Source organism: Abramis brama (genome assembly GCF_963993115.1).
Source record: "Abramis brama genome assembly, chromosome: 2".
Lineage (NCBI taxonomy): Eukaryota > Metazoa > Chordata > Actinopteri > Cypriniformes > Leuciscidae > Abramis > Abramis brama.
This window is the reverse complement of record NC_139964.1, coordinates 25035741-25059528: the sequence shown is the minus strand read 5'-3', so window position 1 is coordinate 25059528 and position 23788 is coordinate 25035741. Positions and strand designations below refer to the sequence as shown.

Below are 23788 nucleotides of genomic sequence, written 5' to 3'. Positions count from 1 at the left end.
ATTAAAGTTAAAGTTATTTTATTATTAAAGTTGTATGTGAAAGTGTTACATGTGTGTGTGTGTGTGTGTCATACATTGTTCTCAAACAATGATCGATTTCTCCATTGGGTGAGGTGGATTATCTTATCAAAGAGTGAATAAATCAGTAAGTTAGTGAATATAACTTAACTAAAACATGAATTAACTTTAAACTTTAAACAACTATTATTTTTTATAAATGTTATTTAGTGTTAGGGGGGCTGAGACTCGGGTTTACACATGATCTATACTCATTCATGCGTCTACCTACGATGAGTGATGTATCAAATGGAACTTGTTTTAAAATGATTGCACATTATTTTTTGTTGATGTTGTTTTGAACGGTTTTCTAAATCTGTATGTGAAGGACCACATTCTAACTTTTTTCAGATAACGTCGTAAAATGTACGAATACTAAACCATTGCATTTTAACTTTATACATATATTGTTTTTAAAGAGTTTTAAATGAATGTGGAAAACAAAGCTTTTCTTTAATTAAAAACAACTCACTGATCTGTTACCCAATACATAGTTGGCTTGGGAGGGGTCTTGATGTGGGAGGGGTCTTGATGTGGGAGGGGTCTTGATGTGGGAGGGGTCTTGGTGTGGGAGGTGTCTAGGGGTGGGAGGTGTCTAGGGGTGGGCGGTGTCTAGGGGCGGAGTCTACGTCTGGTCAGTGTCCAGCGGTAGCTATTGTCAGTCTAACTTTTGGGATGTAACTGTATGGACGTGTTTCATTGAGCTCCTAGGATATTACTTTACACAAGGGAATCTTTTTACACATCTTTAAACTTTGGAGATCGCTGAGTTGGATAAGACTTTTGTTCTTCTTTCAACAAGTGAAATTGTAAAAACGTAAGTCAGTTTTTAAAATGTACGCATGTGTTTACGCATTTGATATGTTTTAATATTTGTTTAATGTCTTAATACTAATACATTTTGATAGCTTTAAGATAAACTTTAAACTTTTTCATTAATGTTTTAACATTTTACAATGTATGATGAACACCAAAGACGTGTATTTTAACTTTATTTAACTTTATTAGAAAATAGAACTATTTGCATGATATAATTTTAATACATGTTGTTTTAACGTTTTAATGTGGATCGTGGGAAAATTCCCACGGTCACATAACCTGTTCAGAAGTGGGGTGGGGTGGGGATGATTGTAGGGAAGGGTACCGTGGGAAAATTCCCACGGTCACGTGACTTGTCTGGAGGTGGGAGGGAGGGGGTAGAAAGGGGTGGAGCAAGCGTGGGAATATTCCCACGGTCAAAAAGGGGGCGGGGCTTAAGGACAATAAATCACTCAAAGTGACAGAAGCCGCCCTATATTCTCTCTCTAATGAGAAAAGGGGAGATTTTGAGTGAAAATAATAATGCTAATTTTACATTCGTTACACATACATTAAAAAGTTATAATGTTTTATTTAGCAAGCATTAAATTACTTAGAACATAGATGGAAATACGATGTGAATTAAAGTTTGCATGCTTCTTTAGAAAGAAGTTGCGTGTGCTGCAAGTGCTCACCTAATGATGCGAAGTTCTGAGTTTTCATTTAGGAACAATAGGCTTTTGGGTAGACTTGGCTACGCCTGTTTTCTAAAGGACCCAGCTGTATATCCGAAGTACTTTTCGTACTTTCTCCACTGTAGCGCCCCCGTCAGGCCGATCGGGGCGAGTCTTGGTGACGTTGTAGACGGGGTGGGTACTACCAGCCCTCAAAGTTTCAAGTCTCTACGACTTACGGTTTGATCTGCCCGATCACTTTTAGGGGAAATGCTGATTCTTGGAAATTTACCACGTACTTGAACCCAATGAAAGATTTCTGTGTTTGTTGCTGAAAGCCTCTTTAATTATTTTCCTCATTTCTGTGTTTCAGGGGTTTATGGTCTGTGGGATTGGGGAGTGAATTACAGCCCTTCATATGTTTGTGCATTAAAGGGATCAACAGTGAAAATATCCTGTACTTTAACACATACTCAGAGTTATAAACTCGTAGAAGGTTTCTGGACCAAACCTGTTGTAGCTTATGGAGAATCACCAGATCTGTGTTCAGATCCAGAGAAGAGAAGAGGGATTCAGTGTTTGAGTGAAGATAAAGACACTTACAGCATCACTTTGATGAATGTAACAGAAGCTGATAAACACATCTACTACTGCAGATTTACAGATCATCAGAGTAAAAGATGGACAGTGATTCCTGGATCTTGGCTTGATGTCACAGGTAAAACTAGTGAACTCTCAGAAATAAAACACAGAAAATGTTTTATTAGCTTTTGAATAAACTACGATCTGTGCCACAGAAACATCATGTTTATTTTATAACTGCTTCAGTTTAGTGTTTTAATATTATTGTTGTAGTTTAATCACCATGATGCTGATGATGTGATGACAGTGAATATGATGTTGATGATGATGTTGATGTTGTTGTTGTTATTGTTGTTGTTGTTTTTGATGTTGTTGTTGTTGTTGTGTCAGACCTGCAGGTGGAGACACAGCAGAGTGTGAAAGAGGGAGATTCAGTCACTCTGACATGTAAAAGCAGCTGCTCTCTGCCTGAACAAACAACATTCATCTGGTACAGAAACACACAGAGAATAACTGAAGGAACAGAGAATCAGCTTCATCTGCAGTCAGTCAGTCGTTCTGATGAAGGAAACTACAGGTGTGGCGTTACAGGACATCAACATCTGATCTCTCCTCCTGTTCATCTTAATGTTGAATGTGAGTACAAACTGAATGATTCATTAATATTAGTGAAATAGTTCACAGATTATTCAGAATTTAGTTCAGATTTGTTTGGTAATTTCAGGACCAGTCATACAGACTGCATGACATTTTTGTTTATTAGACATTAACCCCTTTACAAGATCTCAGACGGCCCCAGATTATTGTTGTTCAACATTCACCTCACGTTAAAACACTCTTACTTGATCTGGACAAACTGAGTATCATTAGAAAGATTAAAGACTCCAGCTTCGATATTTGACCACTGTTTATGATAAAACTAGGTTGTAATGACATTCATTTCTTAATTTAATTTATGTCAGGAGTGCAAAGTAATCGATCTGTAATTTTTGATATTTTGAACAGAATAAAAACACACTCATATTCAGTCACGTCTGCTCTGGTTTATTGTGTTCACAGCTTCACTGAACAGCATCTGTTACGGCTCTTAGTCCAAAAGTGCGTATGTTGGGAGAAATATTGATTTATTCTCATGTTTGCAAAATATTTCGTCATGCAGAATACCATTTCTATTGATTTCCCACTGAATTATGTGATCTGAAGAGCTGAAAGAGCGTTTAGAGCGAACTCTGTCTCTCCTCTTTCTGCTTTGCGTCAGTTATGATCTCAGCGCTCTCTCATTCGCTGTACAGCTGTCAATCATCTTACGTGACCATATTCTCTGCTCTTCTGCATGACACTGTCCTGTACACTTCCTCGTTCTGCTCCGGGAAGAACAAACCCAAAGAAACATTTCTACACGTGAAACAAGAAGCTAATAAACACACGATTACGATACATGCATATAAAAGGCTAAAATAACATATTTCAACATCATTATTATTAAAATCCACATTAGATCGCGATCGGAAGTTAATACAAAAACTCAGTGGTTGTTTAAAGTGAGTTTTGAGTAAAAGTGTAATATTAACCTTTTAAATTGTGTAATGAAGCTTGATGCTAATTGTAGCTCTAATGCACCTGTCACACCAGGAGCTTTTATTCCATAATCTAATTTGTTATATAATTCACATAAGGTACCAAGAATATGCTCATTTTTTGTTTTCTAGAAAGACTTTAAGAGTTAATTGGTGGATTAGTGGGATTGAAGTGGTGTAGATGCACTGTAAAGCCTTGCTGTAAAAAACCCCGGCTAATTTCTGAAAGTAACGTACAATTGTCCATTAAAACATGAATTTGTGTTTAGTTACTTTTTTTATGAATCTTTAGTTGATAAATCTGTAAATATAATATTGTTTTATTAATTTTTCAGTTCAGATGTAGGTTTGCACCTTTTTCATTTTGATTTCTACTTAAAGATAAACTTCAGTAATATAATAAAGATAATGGAAGGTCATGGCATGAATAAAGTAATTATTTTCATATTTTATATATATTTTATGTAGATCCTCCAAAGAGTGTCTCAGCATCCATAACTGGATCTGGTGAAATCGTGGAGGGAGATTCAGTGACTCTGAACTGCAGCAGTGACTCAAACCCTCCTGCTCTGAACTTCAGCTGGATTAAAGGAGGAACGATTGTAGGATCTGGAAGAATCTTCAGCATCTCAAACATCAGCTCTGATCACAGTGGAGAATACAAGTGCAGATCCAGATATAAACATGGAGAGAAAGACTCTGGAGCTGTGAAGCTGAATGTCATGTGTGAGTTAATAAATGTGAGTCAGTATATCATCTGGTTATAGTAAGTTATCCAATAATGTTTTATTTTTTGTCTATTTCAGACCAACCAAGAAATGTCTCAGTGTCCGTCAGTCGGTCTGGTGTAATAGTGGAGGGAGATTCAGTGACTCTGAACTGCAGCAGTGACTCAAACCCTCCTGCAGAAATCAGCTGGATTAAAGGAGGAATGATTCTGCAATCTGGCGACACATACAGCATCACTAATATTAAATCTGAGGCCAGTGGAAACTATTATTGCTCTGCTAGAAATAAACATGGATCTCTGAACTCCTCTGCTGTGACTGTGAATGTCATGTGTAAGTCTGCCTTGATTTTAGATCAGTTCTGGATGATTATTTGCTCAATTACTGCATGTCATTTGACACTTTTTGTCTTTTCAGACTCACCCAAGAGCGTCTCAGTGTCGGTCAGTCCATCTGGTGTAATAGTGGAGGGACATTCAGTGACTCTGAACTGCATCAGTGACTCAAACCCTCCTGCTCTGAACTTCAGCTGGTTTAAGGAGAATGAAACCTCAGCTGTTGGATCTGGACAGAGTTTCAGCATCTCCAGCTTTAACTCCAGTTTCAGTGGACGCTTCTACTGTGAGGCTCAGAATAAACATGGATCTCAGAGATCAGCGTCTGTTTCACTCACTGTTAAAGGTATTTTCTATAATCAGACACTCTTTCAGTTTCATCTGTCTCACGTGTGAAATGATCTTCATGATCGTCTTGTTTCAGGGGTTCAGAGAGATGCTCTGCTCACAGTTTCTGGGATCGTGGCGGGATGTGGAGGATTGATCTTCATCATCATCATCATCATCATCATTGTGTTCATAAAGTGAGTGAATGTTGAGCAGCTCCTGCATTAAATTCTTTTAAAAAAAAACATAAATGCAACATTTGTTGACCTTAAACCACTAACAAAAAATAAATGTTTCTTAAAATAAATTACTTTTCAGTACTTTCTAACAAAAACATGTTTTCTCCAGGAAGAAGAGGAGAGACGGTGGAACTGAAGTTATCAGACAAAATCAGGCAAGTTTGATAATAATACATACCTGAATCTACAGTGACATGGATATTATATTTAACTAGAAAATACAAGACTTACAAGATCATGTACTGACAAATATTTGACATGAAGACAATCTGGAAAACATCATGCATGTAACTCACAGTCACTGTGTTTCTGAATGATCGATCTGTTGTTATATCTGTGTGATATTTTATTTGATGAAACTGCAGGAGGATCACATTGACAGATCAGCAGAAACGGCTTCGACCAATGACGATCCACTGTATTCACTAGTATCAGCCAATCAGACGGATGATCTCTATGCCAACATTAAAGCAAAGAAACAAACAGAAACAGACTCTGCAGATGTTGAAGAGGTTCAGTATGCCAGTGTCCATCACTTCAAGAACAAAGACATGAAGACTGAAGAGTACGACTGCATTGAGACGCATCATCCGTCTGAAGCCAACAGGTGAGAAACGACTCATTTAAACTCAAATAAAACATATTCAGTTCTTAATCAGAGCTCTTGTTTTGTGTTGTTGAGATGATGGATTGTCACCTCTTGAAATGCCATATTATTTTTGTTTAATTTCTCCCCAGATCTGAGGATGTGATCTACAGCTCAGTCAAGTAAAGAACATGTGATCGGAGCCGCTTCCTATTGATGCTGATGGGAGACCTGGATTTGAGTCCAGCTCAGGTCATGTTCCCATCTCACTGTCCTCTTGATTTCACCTTTACACATTTATGGGACTGTTTTACTGTTTAGACATGAATTGATTTTGGTTTATAATTAGTTCTTTTATTACAATCTGAATTGATTGTCAGAATCACAAGCACGCGCGCACACACACACACACACACACACACACACACACACACACACACACACACACACACACACACACACACACACACAGACACAGACACAGACACACACACACTCACTCTACACAAACACACATGAACACACTGATACCTGTAATACTGCCCTACAAAGGCAAAAGACCTTAAGTCGCTAGAGTGTGGAACTGAGAAAAATGACTTTAAAGATTTTTAGTTGTCCCGCCAAATTAATTATAGGTAGGACACTGGCAATCTGGCAAATAGAAGTTTTAGTAATGAAAATTATATACATAAAAAATCTTGAGCTTAAACTTGACTTTTGACCACTATTTTAAAGTTACTGTACTCTGCCTTTGTATTGTCAGCAAAAAGTGAGAAGTTATGCCAAGGCAAAAGGCAGTAACTTCCACATTATCAATATTTGGTTGCTGATCACCATTAACAAAATCATTATAGTAACATCTGTATAAAATCTAGTGATCATGGCATTTATTTTGTATGATTTACAATTATTTATAGCCATCTACTTATTGCTATCCTGGGCTTTGGTTGCATTCTGATGGCATTATTAATACATTTGACATGACAAAATACCTCCCTAGATATATTAGTCCAGCTTTGGCTCGACCGTGTTTAGGGCGGGGCTGAAGGCGCCGGCGAAGTTTTGGCACTCTGCCAGCTAGATGCATGAGTGTTTCAACCAGGTCCGGTACCCGAACTGGGTGAGGCGGGGCTTTAGTTCTTTGTTGTATTCATCTGCCACGGCATGTGTAACATTTTTCTGTCAACGCTGCATAATCCTTCGCGATCGATAATCGCACGTTTGTCGACGGCGGGTTCAGACCATACTAAATGTTCTGACCGCAGGACAAAGCTCTGAGGACATCAGAAGTTAGAGGGACTGATGGCAGCTGTACAAAGTACACAGGCTACACCGTAATTTTAATTTTAATGGACAGTAAAACAAAGGCAGATAACCGTACAATCTGGTAGGTAGCATTATTTGATAGAACACCGGCACAGTAACTTCATATTGACGCGCGGCTAAACAAAGGCAGAGTACCGTAACTCAATTTGAGCGTTCCAAAACAAAGCCAAAGAGCGGTAACTGATGTTACTGTGTTCTGCCTTGGTTTCTCATGGGCTTTTGGAAGTTACTGTTAAGACAACTCATTATTTTCTCGAAAAAACAACGGAATTGTTTCAAGATACTCATCCACATGATAAAGGAGGTCTTGAATGTGCCAAAAATATAAATAACTCATTTTCGACCAAAAACAAAGTTACGGTCTTTTGCCTTTGCACGGCAGAATAGTCAAAGGCCTTTTAGCTCTCGCTTTGTACAGTCAATGCAGAACTGATGTTTCCTCTTCTCTTGTCATACTGTGTGATTTTATTGCTAAATACATAAAATCTGAACATTGTCAGAAAGTCTTTAGTTTCATTGTCATGAATATTTTGCACATTTTACACCCAACACTCATTACTGTAATGTGTCGGGTATTGTATTTTGAAAATCCACTTTCACGCACACTTTAATGAAAAGACTCCACATGAAATACAGGAACACCAGGAACAACTACAAAATCCCAAATACAAACACGAACATGATCCAACACAAAACAACGACTAGCAAAGTATGACTGAAAACAAAGAGCTTAAACACACAGAGCGATGAGTAGACAATTAACAACAGCTGGAACTAATGACGGTAACTATAGAAACTTACACATAAACCAGGAGAAACTGAAACCAAACACATGAAGGGAATGACAGACACAATGAGAACAGAGAACACACTTCAACATAAAAGTCCATACAAAACAAAAGACACAGAACCGGGATCGTGACAGTCTCCCCTCAAAAGAGCGGCTTCCAGACGCACCAAATCAGTCCAGGAGGCAGGAGGAACAGGGGGAGGGATGGAGGGTGTAAGATATTATAGTTTGCCCCGACTCAGATCCCACTCCAAAGTATATTTTAGAGTTCATCCCCAAAGTGGCTTAATTATCATAGAGAAGAAGAAAGGCAACAGTTATATTGTTTCTTCACCATTTGGATGATCACATCCTAAGCAAATGGTCATCATCAATTGTAGAATGGGAATGGGTGTTGTTAGATTTTGATGTATTTGGCCGAGCAGTCGTTTGGGTGGCTCGCCAATGTATTAGATTTCTCCAATACATAAAATAAGTAAGCTTGACCAGAGTTCTTGTGGGGAGAAGAATTTATTGAAGGTTTGTAGTGTAGCAGTCCTTCAGCAGCGATGTTAGCATGTTGCCCTTCAACAATCTTAACCCAAAGTTCTGTCTGTATGACTGAACTTTATACATGAAGACAAAAGGGCTACAAACAAAGGAAAACTGTTAGGGCCTCCCACAGGAGATCGATCTAACTTGCTAATCCACTCTGAGCAATGCTGATTCTTTTTATTCATTCACACCAATCAGTTTCTATGGGCCATACATCTGAATGGGCCATTCATCTGTATGGGCCATTTGATACACACCTTTGCAGACACAGACAGAGTGGATTACATCTGATACACAGTCACAATGTAAATTAATCTGATTACTGAAAATACAAAATCTATCAGTGTGGGACACAGAGAACCATCTCAGACAATGGGGTGTCAGAACTTCATAACATACAGACCACAGCTGTTATAACAGAGCAACTTCATTTACATTAAGAGTGGTAAACTGTTACAGGATAAAGGGTTTGAGATTTGGATGTTCTGGGTTCATTCTGACGCCGGTGAACCCAAGGTGCTTCGTGGACTTTGCCACTGCTATGCTGAAATAAACTTCATTTTTGAGATCTTCGACGTCCACATAATTTTTTCTTACAAGGCCCAATCCCCTGAGGTAGAAGGTGGTCTGGGAACTGAGGTACAGCAGGAGACCCCCACAGTCGATCAGATGGAGCCAAAGACCACTTCAGCGGAGTAGGTGAAACTGACGACCCCCACGGTGGAGCAGAAGATCACCACAGCAGACGAAACTGATAACAACCTTGGCGGTGTGGGAGGGACTGCAAACCACCACGGCGGATTAGGCGGATCTGTACCATACAACATACAGAGGTTAAATGTTAAACGTGGCCTCTAGGGCCGTGACAGGGAAGGAACAGTGCTCATAGACGGCCTCTGTGTTCGCAACATGACAGGCATAAAGTTCTGAGATGGCCTCTATGGCTGTGATAGGGCAGGCTTTTATAGCCATAACAGGACTGGCACAGAGTTCAGTGGCGACCCCTGTGGCCATGACAGGACAGACAGGACTCTCAAAGATGACCTTCGTATTCGTGGCAGGACAGACAGGGTTTTCAAAGGCAGTTGATGAGACCGAGAGTTCATTAATGGCCTGATTGGCCTCAACAGAACATACTGAAAGCTCAGGAACTGCCGTTTTTAATTTAATTTTATATGATTATGGACAATCAGACTCCAGAAAATCTTTCTGCACTGATTTGGTTCCAGCCGGGCGAAAATCCTTGTAGTTGTAAGCAAAAGTAGGTTTTTCTGGAAATCCAAAACACAGAGAAAAGGTGACGATCGAATTCGAGACATGAACATGAGACGCTTGTTCGTATTGAGCCAATGTTTCCAAAGATATAAGACAATTGAGTCTGCGACTAACGGTTTTTGAGTTATGAGCGATTTCATACTTTTGATCGCTGTAGCGCCACCATCAGGCCGATTAGGGTGAGCTTTAGTGACGTTGTAGATGGGGTGGTTACTATCATCCCTCGAAGTTTCATGTCTCTACGACTTGCGGTTTGATCTGCCCGATCACTTTTAGGGCAGGATGCTGATCTTTGAAAATCCTAACAAGTACAATAGGGTTTCAGTGGTAAGCACTTGAAGCCCTAAAAAGTGTTCACGTCTTTATAGAGCTCGTAATGTTGCCATAGAAACACATAATTCCCTGTCCGACGATGTGAACAGCTCCAAGAACGTCACGTTTTGTCATCCCGAAATGCAGCATGTGTAACATGAAGATGCACTATGCTATAGCATTCAAAGACATTGACACCACAAATATGCAAATAAAAATGTTATTCTTAATTGTTCTTAATTGTTAACTCCGGGTACAGTATGAGCAGTGTTAAAGCAACACCAAAGATTCTTTTTTACCTTAAAATAATGTTTCCAAAATAGTTTCAGTGGTTCGTCAACTCGTAACAGGGTGAACGGCACTTCTGCATTCGCTTTGCGTCCCTCTATCGGCTATAACCGCACTATTCAAGTTTGCCAGATCGGGTAGTGGATCTGTAGTTCGAATGAGACATAAGAAACTACAAATCTGACTTGCTTTACGGCAAGCGTTACAATAGCGTACTCGGCAGGTACATATAAATGGAAGATACCTAGCAGCCAGGTAGCTTTTGAATTGTTATCATGATAGAGTCTGCAAATAAAAGGAAGGGTTTGATGTCGGAGGAGGTGAAGAAAAGAAAACGTGAGCATGAAAGAGAAAGAGCTCGAACTAGATTGAACATTGGACCGGCTTACACTCGTTGGCGAGAGCTGAAGGAGGCTACAAGATGCAAGACTGATGATTACTTGACTTTGTTGTTAAAAAAGAATAGCAAGCAATGTCATTATTTTGTTTTTCTTCGTTTCTGATGTCGCAATACATCATACTTTCATAAAATCATGTAACATACTCTACCTTGTCTGTGGACATCGTTATTTCCAAAGCTGGTGCTGGATAAACAAATAGCGTGCATGCAACGGTAGGCTAAATTATTTACGACCGAGGTAATGGACAATTCCGCTTCCAACCTGTAGGGGGACCGAAGAGGAAAAGTGCTCTGGTGTTGCTTTAAACATTAAACAAGATAACTCAGGATTCAGTTTATGCGGGGTTTAGAATGACCCAGAATGAACTTGTTCAAGTGTAAAAACCCTATTGTTTTTTTTTTTTTTAATCTCATGAAAGTTGAGCATTGCTTGCATAGAGTCAGGAAATCCTATCATATACAACCCCTGCTTCATACGTCTGTTCAGTCTTCAAACTCTCCATTTGCACTTTGAGTGCTAGTGAAGAAAGCTGCTGCGAACAAGGTATGAGAGTTTTTACATATTACTTGATGAGTTTGTAAAATGTAGGGCTATGAAAGAGAAGAAATGGATAGCTTTTGGGACAAAATGTTTGTGTGTTGGTCGCTTGGAGCAGGTTATACCACACAGGACCTTAGTGGACCCTTATTTCACAGGATGCTGCATTTTAAGCTTGGTAAATAAGTTCAGGAGACACTAAATTGATTAATGTGAAGTATGCAAACATGTAGATATAAAATATTATGATGTATACGATTTGGTGGAAGGCCAGCTGGGCAATGTAAGAAGCTGTAAAGCCCTCATTCATTGTTAGTGTTTGAGTCCTGTTGACTTACTGTTACACCAGATGTGAAGCAACAAAAGCCAATAGAACCCAGACAGCAACATAGTGTCGGCCCAGATCCGGCCCACATCTGGGCCGTGTGGAATCCAAGTGTACCAGATGTGGGCCCATAATAATCAGCCATACTGTCTACACTGGATGAGGCATGAAGCATCGTGACACGACAAATCTCCAACAGTAAACTGACGCCTTGTTTTATTTCCGACAAGTACGTGCTTCTCCTGACATGAAAGACAGATGATTTTAGCAATGGTCGCTTCGTCACGTCCAGTGTAGACAGTCTCAAGCTGGTGTAGACATGCTGTGGGAACACTAAAGACACAACAATCTGATGTTGCAAAAAGAAGAGAAATTGTTGTCCAGAGAAAAGGTTTAATCTTGCTTGAGACTAATTCTTAGCATGCATGAGCAATGTGAGCACAGTTCAGCAGTGCAACACCTCCATGCCACCCTGATCTTATCAGTCCTTTGGGTGTCGATGAGTCACTAAAACTGTTTCTGAGCAGCGCTTAAGAATTGTTATTTTTGTACTAACCAAAGACGAAAACAAACTATTTTCAGAAGCTTTATTATAGGTATGGAGTGCATGAAGTGGATGTGTGTATTTATATGTTTGTCTATAGAGCTGTGATGGTTCCTGTGGTCGTGAGCGCCAGAATGACTCTTCTTCTCTCTCCAATCTTTCTGCTCTTGACTTCTGGTGAGTCACAGTTGTCATAGAGCTGTAAGCTTTTTTAAAGAGTGCATTATTTATCTATTTTACGGTCCACCAATCAGAAACACACTCAGTCTGTCAGTAATTTTAGCTGACATTGGGTTGGTTGACACGTAGAAGACGGGCTTTGGGGAGAGCGTGTGGTTACGCTGACAAAATGGCTGAAATCGCTTAAAGCGCCTGTGGATGTGTTCGCTTTTCACAGTTCTGTGTCAGCGTGATCATTTATGCTTTTCAGCAACACCCCTCTGCAGGACTTTTCACACTTCTCTCACTGTGTGTCATCTCTCCAGCAACAAGTGATAGATTTTATTTTAGCTGCATTTACACATAACTTATACTTGACCATTTATCTTCTTTGTATTTTGTGTTTCAGGAGTTTTGGGAGAAAACTGGAGTGTGATTTATGAAACTAAATCAATATGTGCTCTCAAAGGATCCTCAGTAAACATGTCATGCACATATAGATTCCCTCAGCAGTATAAACTCACAGATACATTTTGGATCAAGATACCAGATGTAGATATCAAAAGTTTAAAAGAATATCCAGAGTATAAAGACAGGGTTGAATACATTGAAGACAGACAAAACAAAACTGCCATCCTCAGACTGCACAATGTCACTGAAAACGCTGAGATAGAGTATTGTTTCAGATTAATAACTGCAAATGAAGGACAAAAATGGATCGGTCAACCAGGAATTCAACTTCATGTTTCTAGTAAAGCACTTTTGTCCTTCATTTCCATTATATTTAACAAAAAGTTATTAGTTTTAGGACAAATTTGGAAATTCACATGAGAACAAGCTTCTCTAAAGGTTTTCACATTTAAACAGAATTGAATTGACTGTGTCACAGGTCGGGGTGGAGCGCCAGCGGGCCGCCCACCCCTCCACTTGCGTGCCACCCCTGAGGAGCGGACCGTGGACACAAAGGAAAAGGCAGACACAGACTTCAAAATAAATATACTTTATTAAATAAATAAAAAGTCTCTTAAAAGTCTCTTCGGCATTCTCTTCAGGGCTCAGGCAGAGAAGAGGTTACGCATCTCACCAGCGTAGCTGCACACTCACAGGGCTCAGGCAGAGAAGAGGTTACGCATCTCATCAGCGTAGCTGCACTCTCACAGGGCTCAGACAGAGCAAAGGTTACGTATCTCACCAGCGTAGCTGCACACTCACAGGGCTCAGGCAGAGAAGAGGTTACGTATCTCACCAGCGTAGCTGCACTCTCACAGGGCTCAGGCAGCGAAGAGGTCACGTATCTCACCAGCGTAGCTGCACACTCACAGGGCTCAGGCAGAGAAGAGGTTACGTATCTCACCAGCATAGCAGCGTAGCTGCACATTCACAGGGCTCAGGCAGAGAAGAGGTTACGTATCTCATCAGCGTAGCTGCACACTCACAGGGCTCAGGCAGAACAAAGGTTACGTATCTCACCAGCATAGCAGCGTAGCTGCACATTCACAGGGCTCAGGCAGAGAAGAGGTTACGTATCTCATCAGCGTAGCTGCACACTCACAGGGCTCAGGCAGAACAAAGGTTACGTATCTCACCAGCATAGCAGCGTAGCTGCACATTCACAGGGCTCAGGCAGAGAAGAGGTTACGTATCTCATCAGCGTAGCTGCACACTCACAGGGCTCAGACAGAGCAAAGGTTATGTATCTCACCAGCGTAGCTGCACACTCACAGGGCTCAGGCAGAGAAGAGGTTAATCGTATTTCACCAGCGTAGCTGTACACTCACAGGACTCAGGCAGAGAAGAGGTTAATAGTATTTCACCAGCGTAGCTGTACACTCACAGGGCTAAGGCAGAGAAGAGGTTAATCGTATTTCACCAGCGCAGCTGTACACTCACAGGACTCAGGCAGAGAAGAGGTTAATAGTATTTCACCAGCATAGCTGTACACTCACAAGGCTCAGGCAGAGAAGAGATTAATCGTATTTCACCAGCGTAGCTGTACACTCACAGGACTCAGGCAGAGAAGAGGTTAATAGACAGCTGTGACTGCGTGTGAACAGCAGAAACACAACTCCCACACCTGCACACCCACCACACACCGTTCACCCGCGCCCATCCCCACAATAGAACCGCAACTCAACAGACCCAAGGCGCAAACAACGGCCCACACACGCAATCCAGCCGAAATCCCTTGTCTCTGTCCCTCTCCCTCCCCCGCGGCCTCCCGCCGCATCAGCGGCCGCGGCCGCCCACGTGCCGCGCGCCCCACATCCCCTCGTGCCCTCCTCGGGCTTCTCTCTCCGCTCGTGCCTCTCTCTCCGCTCGTGCCTCTCTCTCCGCTCGTGCCTCTCTCTCCGCTCGTGCCTCTCTCTCGCTCGTGCCTCTCTCCCCCTCGTGCCTCTCTCTCCCCCGCTCCTCACCACCAAAGTGTCCTTTTATGAGCCCCCCTTCCTCCTCCATGTCCCAATCACCATCCTGTATCCTCTCCTCTCACACCTGCCGCGAGTTTCCCTCATCAAGCCTCGCCCGCCGCCATGACACTCACGTGAGAACCCGGAACCGTCCTGATGTTTCCGCAGAAGCGCTCCCCGGGGGAAACATTCTCAAAAAAAAAGGTTCCTGCCTTCGTCACCCCCGTGACATCCTCCCCCACCAATCCGCTCCAGTCCCTGGACCGGGACGCCGTAGAAAAGAAAAAAAAGAAAAAAAGGAAACAGAGCAAAACCAAAAAAAGGGAAAAAATAAAATAAAAAACTGGTCGCCATACCTTCGGCCCACGGTCGCTCAACTCAGGGCGGCATCCTGCCGACTACGCCATTTATGTCACAGGTCGGGGTGGAGCGCCAGCGGGCCGCCCACCCCCCCACCCGCGCGCCACCCCTGAGGAGCGGACCGTGGACACAAAGGAAAAGGCAGACACAGACTTCAAAATAAATATACTTTATTAAATAAATAAAAAGTCTCTTAAAAGTCTCTTCGGCATTCTCTTCAGGGCTCAGGCAGAGAAGAGGTTACGCATCTCACCAGCGTAGCTGCACACTCACAGGGCTCAGGCAGAGAAGAGGTTACGCATCTCATCAGCGTAGCTGCACTCTCACAGGGCTCAGACAGAGCAAAGGTTACGTATCTCACCAGCGTAGCTGCACACTCACAGGGCTCAGGCAGAGAAGAGGTTACGTATCTCACCAGCGTAGCTGCACTCTCACAGGGCTCAGGCAGCGAAGAGGTCACGTATCTCACCAGCGTAGCTGCACACTCACAGGGCTCAGGCAGAGAAGAGGTTACGTATCTCACCAGCATAGCAGCGTAGCTGCACATTCACAGGGCTCAGGCAGAGAAGAGGTTACGTATCTCATCAGCGTAGCTGCACACTCACAGGGCTCAGGCAGAACAAAGGTTACGTATCTCACCAGCATAGCAGCGTAGCTGCACATTCACAGGGCTCAGGCAGAGAAGAGGTTACGTATCTCATCAGCGTAGCTGCACACTCACAGGGCTCAGGCAGAACAAAGGTTACGTATCTCACCAGCATAGCAGCGTAGCTGCACATTCACAGGGCTCAGGCAGAGAAGAGGTTACGTATCTCATCAGCGTAGCTGCACACTCACAGGGCTCAGACAGAGCAAAGGTTATGTATCTCACCAGCGTAGCTGCACACTCACAGGGCTCAGGCAGAGAAGAGGTTAATCGTATTTCACCAGCGTAGCTGTACACTCACAGGACTCAGGCAGAGAAGAGGTTAATAGTATTTCACCAGCGTAGCTGTACACTCACAGGGCTAAGGCAGAGAAGAGGTTAATCGTATTTCACCAGCGCAGCTGTACACTCACAGGACTCAGGCAGAGAAGAGGTTAATAGTATTTCACCAGCATAGCTGTACACTCACAAGGCTCAGGCAGAGAAGAGATTAATCGTATTTCACCAGCGTAGCTGTACACTCACAGGACTCAGGCAGAGAAGAGGTTAATAGACAGCTGTGACTGCGTGTGAACAGCAGAAACACAACTCCCACACCTGCACACCCACCACACACCGTTCACCCGCGCCCATCCCCACAATAGAACCGCAACTCAACAGACCCAAGGCGCAAACAACGGCCCACACACGCAATCCAGCCGAAATCCCTTGTCTCTGTCCCTCTCCCTCCCCCGCGGCCTCCCGCCGCATCAGCGGCCGCGGCCGCCCACGTGCCGCGCGCCCCACATCCCCTCGTGCCCTCCTCGGGCTTCTCTCTCCGCTCGTGCCTCTCTCTCCGCTCGTGCCTCTCTCCCCCTCGTGCCTCTCTCCCCCTTGTGCCTCACCACCAAAGTGTCCTTTTATGAGCCCCCCTTCCTCCTCCATGTCCCAATCACCATCCTGTATCCTCTCCTCTCACACCTGCCGCGAGTTTCCCTCATCAAGCCTCGCCCGCCGCCATGACACTCACGTGAGAACCCGGAACCGTCCTGATGTTTCCGCAGAAGCGCTCCCCGGGGGAAACATTCTCAAAAAAAAAGGTTCCCGCCTTCGTCACCCCCGTGACATCCTCCCCCACCAATCCGCTCCAGTCCCTGGAGCGGGACGCCGTAGAAAAGAAAAAAAAGAAAAAAAGGAAACAGAGCAAAACCAAAAAAAGGGAAAAAATAAAATAAAAAACTGGTCGCCATACCTTCGGCCCACGGTCGCTCAACTCAGGGCGGCATCCTGCCGACTACGCCATTTATGTCACAGGTCGGGGTGGAGCGCCAGCGGGCCGCCCACCCCCCCACCCGCGCGCCACCCCTGAGGAGCGGACCGTGGACACAAAGGAAAAGGCAGACACAGACTTCAAAATAAATATACTTTATTAAATAAATAAAAAGTCTCTTAAAAGTCTCTTCGGCATTCTCTTCAGGGCTCAGGCAGAGAAGAGGTTACGCATCTCACCAGCGTAGCTGCACACTCACAGGGCTCAGGCAGAGAAGAGGTTACGCATCTCATCAGAGTAGCTGCACTCTCACAGGGCTCAGACAGAGCAAAGGTTACGTATCTCACCAGCGTAGCTGCACACTCACAGGGCTCAGGCAGAGAAGAGGTTACGTATCTCACCAGCGTAGCTGCACTCTCACAGGGCTCAGGCAGCGAAGAGGTCACGTATCTCACCAGCGTAGCTGCACACTCACAGGGCTCAGGCAGAGAAGAGGTTACGTATCTCACCAGCATAGCAGCGTAGCTGCACATTCACAGGGCTCAGGCAGAGAAGAGGTTACGTATCTCATCAGCGTAGCTGCACACTCACAGGGCTCAGGCAGAACAAAGGTTACGTATCTCACCAGCATAGCAGCGTAGCTGCACATTCACAGGGCTCAGGCAGAGAAGAGGTTACGTATCTCATCAGCGTAGCTGCACACTCACAGGGCTCAGGCAGAACAAAGGTTACGTATCTCACCAGCATAGCAGCGTAGCTGCACATTCACAGGGCTCAGGCAGAGAAGAGGTTACGTATCTCATCAGCGTAGCTGCACACTCACAGGGCTCAGACAGAGCAAAGGTTATGTATCTCACCAGCGTAGCTGCACACTCACAGGGCTCAGGCAGAGAAGAGGTTAATCGTATTTCACCAGCGTAGCTGTACACTCACAGGACTCAGGCAGAGAAGAGGTTAATAGTATTTCACCAGCGTAGCTGTACACTCACAGGGCTAAGGCAGAGAAGAGGTTAATCGTATTTCACCAGCGCAGCTGTACACTCACAGGACTCAGGCAGAGAAGAGGTTAATAGTATTTCACCAGCATAGCTGTACACTCACAAGGCTCAGGCAGAGAAGAGATTAATCGTATTTCACCAGCGTAGCTGTACACTCACAGGACTCAGGCAGAGAAGAGGTTAATAGACAGCTGTGACTGCGTGTGAACAGCAGAAACACAACTCCCACACCTGCACACCCACCACACACCGTTCACCCGCGCCCATCCCCACAATAGAACCGCAACTCAACAGACCCAAGGCGCAAACAACGGCCCACACACGCAATCCAGCCGAAATCCCTTGTCTCTGTCCCTCTCCCTCCCCCGCGGCCTCCCGCCGCCTCCCGCCGCATCCCGCCGCATCAGCGGCCGCGGCCGCCCACGTGCCGCGCGCCGCGCGCCCCACATCCCCTCGTGCCCTCCTCAGGCTTCTCTCTCCGCTCGTGCCTCTCTCTCGCTCGTGCCTCTCTCCCCCTCGTGCCTCTCTCTCCCCCGCTCCTCACCACCAAAGTGTCCTTTTATGAGCCCCCCTTCCTCCTCCATGTCCCAATCACCATCCTGTATCCTCTCCTCTCACACCTGCCGCGAGTTTCCCTCATCAAGCCTCGCCCGCCGCCATGACACTCACGTGAGAACCCGGAACCGTCCTGATGTTTCCGCAGAAGCGCTCCCCGGGGGAAACATTCTCAAAAAAAAGGTTCCCGCCTTCGTCACCCCCGTGACAACTGTTTTATTTTACTGTTTAATATTTTATATCACATATTATACCAAGCAGAAATTCAAAGTAAATTATTTATTAATGTATTAATTCACACTTTCTTTCTTTCTTTCTTTCTTTCTTTCTTTCTTTCTTTCTTTCTTTCTTTTTCTTTCTTTCTTTCTTTCTTTCTTTCTTTCTTTCTTTCTTTCTTTCTTTTAGACTGACAGGAAGAGGCTGTAGAATATGAGCTTAATGGTTAAACAGAATCACGTTTGTATCTTAAAAAGCCACAAACTCATATAAAACGGCCCAGATCTCATGTTTGGATGTTAGATGTCTGAAGACAAACATGTAAAGCTTCAACAAAGCTTAAAGTAAAGCTTAAAACAATGTGTGATGTGAAAAGTGCCTTACAAATAAAATGGTGTTGAAGTGACATTTACAGTAAAGGCAGAAGGCCATTTTGTGAATATGGAGAAGTGTTTATCTCTGTAACTTACATGGAAAACACATTTACATTAAGTTATTATAACCATATTCAAAGTTATTCAGCGTAACTCGTCTAACATGTTCAGTCTCCAAACTCAACATTTGCTCTTTGTGTACTAGTGATGAAAACTACAATGCCAAGGTATGAGAGTTTTTACATATTAATAAAGAGTTGTAAAATTCAATTTAAAGTGTGTAAATATGTAGACACTTAATGTTGTAATGAATATAATGTGGCTGATCTTCATAAGAAGTTGAAAAGCTTTCATTCAGCAGAACTGTTATGATGATTATAGATTTGTCCTTTGTAGACAATAACACACTTTTTTAAAAGCTTTATTGCTAAACGCAACAGAGTCACAGTACAGGATTAAATATGATCACTGTTATTCATGAAGAGGTCATCGGATCTCTGATATAATAAAACTCTTTAATAGACAAATACATAAGCCTCTGTTTGTTGGATAACAGATTCATTTCAATAAATAAATGAGTTGAGTTTCCTGCTATTATTATACTAATGTGCATAACTACTAACATAGTGATTCTTATACTGTACCTATAACTATATTAAGTTATCGTCTGTGAAGTTTGGTGTGTTGGTGAAAGTCAGAATGGCTCTTGCTCTTCTTCTCATCTTTCTACTCATGAATTCTGGTGAGTCCCTGATTACAACACTTTAATATTATATATTTTTGTGTAATAGCACACATAAAATGTCCCTTATTCCAGCAGCTCACTTGGGGAGCTTGACGTTTTCAGCCAATCCAGAATTTTCAATCCAGAATTTTTCTCAGCCTGTCAATCACTGTCTGTTATAATGCCTGCTGACATCAGATTGGCTCACATGTCTTTAGAAGGCGGGGCTTAAGAGAAGGGGTGTGGCTAAAGTTAGTGTAATGTTGGGAGTTAGCAGAACAGTTGACATTTACAAATTAAACGATTATTCTCTTTCCTTCTTTGATCATAGTGGAGTCTTAGTTGGAGTTCATATTTTGGCCTTTATGTTGATGTTGCTCTTTTCAGTTTTTACCTTTCTGTGTCGTAATGATCATCTCTTTTCTGCAACACCCTTTATAGTCGTCTGCAGGACATTTTAAAACACTTCTCACTCACTTCACAAAAACTGATTGATATTATTTAACTTGTGCAAAAACACAAGTTTTGACACTTTTGTGTGTGTGTGTGTGTGTGTCTGTGTGTGTGTGTGTCTGTGTGTGTTGCAGTAGTTTACTGATTTTCTGTATTTTGTGTTTCAGGAGTTTTTGGAGAAGACTGGAATGTGATTTATGAAACTAAATCAATATGTGCTCTCAGAGGATCCTCAGTAAACATGTCATGCACATATAGATTCCCTCAGCAGTATAAACTCACAGATACATTTTGGATCAAGAACCCAGATGTAGAGATCAAAAGTTTAAAAGAATATCCAGAGTATAAAGACAGGGTTGAATTCATTGAAGACAGACAAAACAAAACTGCCGTCCTCAGACTGCACAACGTCACTGAAAACGATGAGAGGATATATTATTTCAGATTCATAACTGATAAAGACAAATGGTTTGGTAAACCAGGAATTCAACTTATTGTTTCTGGTAATCCACTTCGGTCCTTCATTTCCATTATTTATTTAACAAAAAGTTGTTACCTTCAAGACATGGTTAGAAAGATGTGTTTCCTTTGGCTTGCTCAGTTGGGGATATTTTGGGGATATTTAATTTTATTCTATCAATCAATAAATTCCACTAGAAACAAACTTTGTTGTATTATTTATTTATTTTTTTTAATACTGTGAAGCTGCTTTGATACAATCTGTATTGTGAAAAGCGCTATACAAATATACTTGATTTGATTTGATTTGATTTCCTCAGGCCTTCAGGTTCAGGCTCCACAGCTGGTGCTGGAGAAAGAAACGCTCAATCTGACATGTAGAACCACCTGCAATCTGACAGACAGATTCATCTGGTACAAAAATGGACAGGCTTTAAACTTCACCAGCGACATCCTTCAGTTTCAGTCAGTCCGCAGTGATTCTGGCAGATACAGCTGTGCCGTCAGAGGACATGAACATCTGCCTTCTCCTGCTGTCAGCATCAGTGTCGTGTGTGAGTATTCATTTATATCAGACAACTGATTACAAATATCATGGATGGAGTACTTATCACAAATACATACATTCATTATATATCAAGCAGTAGTCAGTCTCCACAAAATGACATGAATAAAGGAGACCATGTTGTTTTACGTCTAGATCCCCCCCAAAATACGTCAGTGTCGGTCAGTCGGTCTGGTGTAATAGTGGAGGGAGATTCAGTGACTCTGAACTGCAGCAGTGACTCAAACCCTCCTGCTCTGAACTTCAGCTGGTTTAAGGAGAATGAAACCTCAGCTGTTGGATCTGGACAGAGTTTCAGCATCTCCAGCTTTGACTCTAGTTTCAGTGGACGCTTCTACTGTGAGGCTCAGAATAAACATGGATCTCAGAGATCAGCGTCTGTTTCACTCACTGTTAAAGGTATTCAAGACACTTCTGTGCTCATCATGTTTAAATGTAAGGGTGAAGTTCATTCACCCCCTAATTTATCATTACATGTTCATAGACTTTACTGAAAATAAATTATCTTGATTTGTCTTTCCTCTTAGGTGTTCAAGGATCGGGTTGGAATATCATGTATGTCATTGCTATTTGTGCCACTTTTGCAATTGCAGCTGGGTTTGGGCTCTTGTTTCTCATCATTGTGTTCATAAGGTTAGTGAGAAATATTTATTTAAGCATATGCCTACAAATGTGTATATATTTGGCAAGCCATTTTTTTGCAGAAAAAGCAGTCTGTTACGGTTTTAACTTTCATATATGCATGCATCCTTATATATTTAGCAACAGGAATAACAGAAGAAATAATGACCCTAAAGACCTTGAGCAAAAAAAGGTGAGATTCTAGCTGATGTTAAATCACTTCATATTTCATTGATCATGTATCACAGACTTTTCTGCTGACATTTTTTGTCCCTTTCTAAAAGGTGGTGTAAACTTTGTACAACATACAATAGCTCATTGATGCCACTAAAACTTTACATTGATATATTGTTTGTTTTTTACTAGCCAATCAAAATGTATAAAATATTAATTCACATAAATGCATGAATGGTAACATCAGCTCATGAATTTAATGACGTTCTGTAGAGTTGCAGGTTAATTATCGTACACTTATGATTCACTTATCGTACACATTATCATTAAATGTGGAGAGATGAATGTTTACAGGTTGCTGTAAGTTTAAATGTATGCCACATTATATTGCAGCCGTCTACAGAAAAGACCTCTGAATCTGGTGCTGGTAAAAATGCTTCTGTTCAAGATTGCAGAGATGAAGACACAAAGAAACCTGAGGAGGATGAGGTTCAGTATGCCAGCATTGCAGTTCACCATCCTGCTGCTGAAGCCAAGTGAGCAAAAACTGAATTATTTTGCTTCATAAGTCAGTTTTATTCGCAAAGTAGCCTATTTTTCACAATGTCTTTACAGAAAATTGCACATTAATAAAATATATACAAGTATTAAAAGCTGAACCTTGTACAGCACCTTTAAAAATATATTTTGGGCTTCAGCATGTTTAACGCTCTGTGTTGATCTCATTCTCAGTTAATTATGTATTTGTCATTTTTGCAGATCTACTGCAAGCCAAGACAAGGAATTGTCTGTGATTTACAGCAGCATCAGATAATGCAGACTTACTTTTTTTTTATTTATTTTTTTAAACAGCATCTGAAAACATATCTAAACCAGACTATAATAATACCTTTTCTTGCTTTAGTATTTGTGTTTCTTTTAATCATGATTATATTTTGAGTGTATCTGCTCCAAATTAGTTCAATCTAAAGCATTTGCATTCCTTGTAAACCAAAGCCAAATAAGCAAACAACCTGATAGTGGTGCAAAGGAGGCTCCACCTGTCCTGCAAAGCTCTCTTTACAGAATGTATTTGCCATTTCCTGTGCTAATAAAAAGTGAAAGATTTGTCAGTTAATATCAGGTACTTCTTGTGTGACTGAGTCTTTTGTAAATTACTAAAAATATGTCAAAAATGAACTTACCATGAGAAATACCAAAATAAAAAGTGTTAAAGCTAAATGCAGTCTCGCCTGTGAAGAAAGCTAGAGTGATTTTTTCCTTCGATTTATTAATAATTAATTGTATTTCACAATGTATTTAGTCATGTGCTTATAGCCCATATTCTCTTATATAATAATAAGCGAAATTTTTAAACTTTGCTGTTAAACTGCTGTTTTGTTAAACTCAACCACTAGAGGGAGCTGAAACCGTCCGAGCGCGTGACAGCGGCTGACTGAGAGCGCGCGCAGCTTCACTCCTCCACAACTCAGCGGGATTTGCAGTTCGAGTTTTTCCGATTAAAATGGCGGGGAACTCCTTTAAACAAAGTAAAGCTTTGGAATTGATTTAACATCATGTTCAAGTTTACGTTTCTTTGAACACGGGTTTTGAGT

At 42.1% G+C, this 23788-nt stretch overlaps 2 protein-coding genes across 6 annotated transcripts in view; both read left to right on the top strand.

Annotated features, from left to right (window-relative positions):
- Positions 1-7735, top strand: part of LOC311077898 (B-cell receptor CD22-like) — a 77867-nt gene extending 70132 nt beyond the window's left edge. For all 3 annotated transcript variants that reach the window (XM_084106543.1, XM_084106541.1, XM_084106542.1), the window contains 9 exons: positions 1903-2247; positions 2502-2747; positions 4157-4414; positions 4495-4749; positions 4834-5097; positions 5176-5275; positions 5427-5472; positions 5683-5924; positions 6056-7735. In XM_084106543.1, coding sequence (XP_083962669.1) covers positions 1903-2247; positions 2502-2747; positions 4157-4414; positions 4495-4749; positions 4834-5097; positions 5176-5275; positions 5427-5472; positions 5683-5924; positions 6056-6089 — 1790 coding nt within the window. In that variant the 3' untranslated portion in view covers positions 6090-7735. The remainder of the gene's footprint in view (positions 1-1902; positions 2248-2501; positions 2748-4156; positions 4415-4494; positions 4750-4833; positions 5098-5175; positions 5276-5426; positions 5473-5682; positions 5925-6055) is intronic.
- Positions 7736-8419: 684 nt separating this feature from the next.
- LOC311072709 (B-cell receptor CD22-like) lies at positions 8420-23384 on the top strand. 3 transcript variants are annotated; one of them, XM_084097898.1, is made up of 9 exons: positions 8420-9322; positions 12336-12412; positions 20542-20877; positions 21154-21387; positions 21534-21797; positions 21926-22031; positions 22161-22212; positions 22587-22729; positions 22953-23384. In XM_084097898.1, the coding sequence occupies exons 2-9, from the start codon at positions 12343-12345 to the stop codon at positions 23005-23007; spliced, it is 1260 nt and encodes a 419-aa protein (XP_083954024.1). In that variant the 5' UTR covers positions 8420-9322; positions 12336-12342; the 3' UTR covers positions 23008-23384. The 3 variants fall into 3 exon arrangements, with proteins under 3 accessions (XP_083954024.1, XP_083954023.1, XP_083954022.1); XM_084097897.1 differs by lacking the exon at positions 8420-9322 and adding an exon at positions 10113-11372; XM_084097896.1 differs by lacking the exon at positions 8420-9322 and adding an exon at positions 11380-11889.
- The last annotated feature ends 404 nt before the right edge of the window (positions 23385-23788 follow it).

Coding starts and splice junctions, on each gene's coding strand:
- LOC311072709 (XM_084097896.1), top strand. CDS start 11,858: ATGAAGCATCGTGACACGACAAATCTCCAACA. Junction 21,798..21,925: donor TGTTTCACTCACTGTTAAAG/GTATTCAAGACA, acceptor CTTTCCTCTTAG/GTGTTCAAGGATCGGGTTGG. Junction 22,730..22,952: donor CATCCTGCTGCTGAAGCCAA/GTGAGCAAAAAC, acceptor TCATTTTTGCAG/ATCTACTGCAAGCCAAGACA.